Genomic DNA, 5,535 nt, shown 5'->3' on the forward strand with positions numbered 1-5,535 from the left:
TATACGAGTGAATATTACACTTAATTAACCACCGGTAACTTTCCTGCGTCTGTAGCAGCGAAAGTGGAGTTGTACATGTATGTATTACAGAGGGAGCGAACACTATCACAAGAGACTGGAGGAGATCATTCTGCCAATAGATTGTATGCAGGTAAATCCTTAACGCTGGAGACATCCTCGAGGGCAAGCTCACGCTCTAGCTGAGTTCTTGTAGACTTCATTACATCCTGAAATTAAAATATGAAAAATGGAACCAAAACGTGAAGTTGGTAACAAACTGGGATTGAAACATACACCTTAAAGTAGCAAACAAAGAAAGGATGATAAAATCTATTGAATACAGAAAGTGTTTCAATTACATTGAACTCCATATACGAAGCACGCTTTGCGAGCCATTGAGCATCCATCATTTGGAAAGTTACACAAAATAGGTTATCAAATGCCATTTCATCTTCTTCAAGAAGTTGTAGGAATCGAATTCCTGCCAACGAAGTTGGCTTTGCTGCAAGAAAGATGCACCAGGATTATGTTCTGCATCCATATAAACTATCAAAGTGTTGGAAACAAGAAAAATTTAATTGCCAGAAAGTGAACAAAACACACTTTAAAATTGGCGAAACATAAAATGAAGCATGCATTTGGATATATATTGAATTTTTATTGCTAAACCACAATACATTGGAACCTACGAATATACATCATGTCACACCTTTTCGAGGATACGGCGATTAGACATCATATAAATAACTTTAGCTACCTTCTAATGCAACAATGACAAATAAAGGACGGACACTGGAACTGCCCGAAAAATCATGAACTCAGGGCCAGAGTTAACCTATCATATATAAGGGCCATGTAGACCTAAATCTACTCCAAGCCATGCCTCAAAGGAGACACAACAACATTAGCTTCCCTCGGCATAAATGTGATAGAACTAAGGGGGCAGAATATCCGGGTTATAATAGGTTTAGCATTAACTGAGAAAAAAAAACAAACCGTCCCGATTGCCAAAAGTAGAGGCAAATACAGCATAAACAGATACAGGTATAATAGCAAGAGCGCAATCTGGCAGCAATTACTCCTAGGGAGAAAGCCACCAACCAAAGGAAAACTATCCTACCTACGTCAGATCAGAGAAGGATTTAATGGGCCAACTAGTGTAACCCTACCAAATAGACAAGCGACATCGCTGGAAACACCCAGCACAGCCAACTGAAAGTAGGAAACACCAAGGACAAGCCCCTCAGCCTGCCAATTGTACTGCTGGTGCATATCACCAAAATGTTATAACCAGATGGTTGAGGCCCCACCTTCAGAGGGAGACCACCATTCCATCAACTTCAACTTGAGACGAAAGAAGATATCACCAACGAGCAAAACAGCAAACAGCACCAAACACCAACCAAACCAATACGACCTGTGTAGGAGCTACCTCCCTTCAGAACTCACTTGCCTAAGATACCCTAAACAGACCCATATCTAGAGTCTGGACAAAGCCAAAGCCACCTGATCAAAACTAAAAGTTGAACCACCAAATCAATAAAACTACACACCAGAATACACTGGAGCATACCAAACAATCAGAGTGCGAGCAATCCTGCTCTGAGATGCATACTTTCCCCGCCAAAACCACCTCATCCAAGCTAAGAGTTGAAACAACAACTAACTCATAGCAACAATCAGAAAACCAGCCATCCTCCTTGGAGATGCAAACTTCCGCCGCAAAACCACTAGCCACACCAAAACAGTGGACCACCAATCCAACTTGACACACCAGTAACAAGCAGTTGTTCTACTTCCAAGCTGACCAACAGTGTGGTTATCATCCATCGCCGGCAAATAGGCCCAAACAGGAGGAAGGAATCATGAAATACAAAGCAGAAAACTGAATGGGCTAAGTCTGCAATTTGGCTTCAATAAGACAAGGACCACATCATCAAGCACACAAAAACACCAAACAAAAGAACTGAGGGAGAGGCACTGTTACAGCAGGTCCCCTTAGAGAAGGTCGCAGCCTGTGCTTCCAACACAAGCCCCAGCAGTGTTGTGAATTGGTCAATGTGTGTCGAGAAACTCAAAAAAAAGCACAGCACGCCCAGAGAAACAACCACAGATACAAGCACAAGAACACATATAATGGGCTTCACCAAAACTTTTTGCCTACGTCCACTGGGCATAAAACAGTCTTCCACTATATGTATAACAGGTAGAACCATAACGAATAAGAAAATAAGGACTCTTATCTTCCTTCTCTCTCCTCTCTGCCGTCGCACTCTCTAACTGAGAATGGGATACTTTGCTCCTCTCTCTCTCTCTCTGTGATTAAAAACTAAGAGCCAAACACCTCCTTATATATCAGCTTTCTTCATAATTGCGTATCCTATTCCTATTAGTGGTAGGAAATGACACCGTCTCCTTCCAATCATCTTCTTTCAAAAAGAAAAAAGAAAAAGAAAGACAATCATCTAGGAAAATCTCATGGGATGGAAACCAGAGATAGTACTTTGGTTTTTTATTTTCTGACCAACTTTTAGCTTTAAATGTTATTTAAAACTACAAGGTAAAAATAAAGCACTGAACTTTTTATCATATCTGTCAACCATATTAGCAACATCGGCAAAATCACAGACATCAGCCAAATCACCTCTAACCAGATTTATTGGATGAAAACCCTAACAACAACTCATATGGACAAAAAAAAAAAAAACCCCCTTAAATAAAATGAATTCTATAAATTTTACATATAGGTGCATATCTCTGGGTACTACAATGTGAATTACCCTTAAAAATAAGCCTACCACGATGTCATACTTTTCCATGGACAGGCTTATATCATCTGATCCATCTACAATTCCCTATGCAGCATTTTTAAATTACCTGACTGGAGATCCAACATTTGTGCCAAGACAAATGAAATATTGATGCCAGCTACAGCAAAAGGATATTCCCACTCAGCTCGGGTTCCTTCTTGTTTGTGCAACAATCTATGGAATGATTCCTGTACAAGAATAAATTCTGAAAGTCACCAGCAATTCATGGCTTGAGGGAAATACAGAACAAAACCAGATAATTAATTGGATTTAAGACTGCCACTATAGTCTTCCATGCTTTTTCCAAGAGAATGCATGAGCGTGCCCTTTCACATCTAAGCTATGGCAAAAATAGTAGTTTTTAACAGCTATGCACATCACAGGCAAAGCATCAAAATATTAAATCATAACTTCCACTCATTTAACTTAAGCATTAAACTACAAGTTGTAGACATATGAGAGAAATTAAGATAAACATCCTTCAGGAATCACACAGAAGGGACACAGCGTACCAAAATAGAATACAGAGGTCGATCTGGAAGAAATTTGGTCTAGGAAAAATCAGCTATATCGTCCAGATTATCAACCAAATAGAAAAGGCGCCAAAAGCATCTCTCACAAAGCCATGATTTTCTTCACCATCGAGATTAACCCATGAATATATATATATATAGGGCCGTTCAGGAGAGGACGTCTGGACGTCTCTCCGTTCTCCACCGCCTGGCGCCGACGACGGCGCTCCTCCACCCGAGCGGACACCAGAGGCATCCCCGATGACTTCTCTTGCCGGTGGACTCGCCGAATACCAGTTTGCAGCCGAGATCGATCTGGTCTGAAGTTTTGGGTGGAGGTTGCTGCCCAGACCTTCAAATCTGATCTCCAAGTCATCAGGATGCCTCTGGTGTCCGCTCGGGTGGAGAAACGCCGTCGCCGGCGCCGGACGGTGGAGAACCGAGAGACGTCCGCACTTTAAGGCCGGTGCGAATGTCCGCCTCTGATCTGGCCTGTATATATACAGAGCTTCTCAGCTGCGGACGTCCGCATTTATTCTTACGGTGCGGATTTCAACTTTACACTCACTTTTCAATCGAATTTTCACATCTCCACCATCTAGTATTTAGATACTAAATATATAGATCATCTCTGTAAAATTTTAACCAATTTGGTTATCATTAACGCACTCAAAACTGCGCTTTTCTGTTATAAACATGAACGGTTCAAGTTCGACATAATTATGTTCATCCATTGGTTTAATCGAGTTTGAGTGCCTTAATGATAACCAAATGGCTAAAATTTTGCAGAGATGATCTATACATTAGTATCTAAAGACTAGACGGTGGAGATGTGAAAATTCGATTGAAAAGTGGAAATCCGCACCTGAGAAAATCTGTATATATATATAGGCTTTCTTGGCTAAGGAGGTCCTTATTTATTCTTGCGGTGCGGATTTCCACTTTAGACTCACTTTTCAATCGAATTTTCACATCTCCACCGTCTAGTCTTTAGATACTAATGTATAAATCATCTCTGCAAAATTTCAGCCAATTTGGTTATCATTAAGGCACTCAAATTTGATTAGACTAATGGACAAACAGAATTCTGTCAAATTTGAACTGTTTATGTTTATAACAGAAAAACGCAGTTTTGAGTGACTTAATGATAACCAAATTGGCTGAAATTTTACAGAGATGATCTATACATTAGTTTAGATGATGGATATGTGAAAATTCGATCGAAAAGTGAGTCTAAAATGGAAATCCACACCGTAAGAATAAATAAGGACATCCTTACCTGAGAAAGCCTGAATATATATATATATATATATTTCAATAATCGAGTTCATTGATATTCTTGGTATAGTAGATGTTATCACACATACAATCATACTCAATTCAATGGAATTGTTTGATCTTAAAGGGGATCTTCTATAATTTTGCCCGTGAGAGGTTATTTCTTGGTTTCGTCCGGTCATTAATAACTTATTTTTAGATAATAGAAGATAGAAACAACGCTTGTATACATATATTATATATATATGGAGCCGTTCGAGAGCGGACTTCCGCAGGGCTCTTAAAGTGCGGATGTCCCTCCGTTCGCCACCGTATGGCGCCGACAAGGGCGCGCCTCCACCCCAGCAGACTCCAGCAGCATCCCCGACCACTTTCCATCCCCCACGAGTCCACCGAATTCTAGTTTTCCGGCCAGATCGACTTTGTTTGAAGTTTTGGGTGATCTAGCCGGAAAACTGAAATTCGACGGACTCGCCGGGGACGCTGCTGGGGTGGAGGCGCACCCTCGCAGGTGCCGTACGGTGATGAATGGAGAGACGTCCGCACTTTAAGGCCAGTGCGGACGTGCGCCTCTGATCCGGCCTGTGTATATATATACAGTTCTTATCCACAACAAAGCTTCACTTTGAAATTAAAGTGTAAAGTTCTTTGTTTGACACACTTTCCGATCATATTCCACATCTCCACCGTTGAGTTTGTAGAACCAAATGCATAGATCACTTCTGCAAAGTTTCATCGAATTTGATGATCGTTTAGGTGTTCATAATCGTGATTTACACAAACAGTTCTTGTTAGACATATTTATAGTCTGTTCATTGATTTAACCTAATTCGGTACATCAACGAACATCAATTTGAATGAAATTTTGCGTGAATGATCTATACATTAATATCAATAAACTGAACGGTAGAGATATTGAAATATAACCAAAAAGT

General features: G+C 40.4%; 1 protein-coding gene across 1 annotated transcript in view; it reads right to left on the bottom strand.

The window, feature by feature from the left end:
• LOC101311741 (ELMO domain-containing protein A-like) overlaps positions 1-5,535 on the bottom strand; it is a 12,362-nt gene continuing 6,827 nt past the window's right edge. Inside the window, exons 8-10 of the mRNA XM_004294655.1 lie at positions 2,878-2,998; positions 360-502; positions 1-227 (exon numbers count right to left, since the gene is read on the bottom strand). Coding sequence (XP_004294703.1) covers positions 126-227; positions 360-502; positions 2,878-2,998 — 366 coding nt within the window. The 3' untranslated portion in view covers positions 1-125. The remainder of the gene's footprint in view (positions 228-359; positions 503-2,877; positions 2,999-5,535) is intronic.

Source organism: Fragaria vesca, linkage group LG3 (genome assembly GCF_000184155.1).
Source record: "Fragaria vesca subsp. vesca linkage group LG3, FraVesHawaii_1.0, whole genome shotgun sequence".
NCBI lineage: Eukaryota > Viridiplantae > Streptophyta > Magnoliopsida > Rosales > Rosaceae > Fragaria > Fragaria vesca.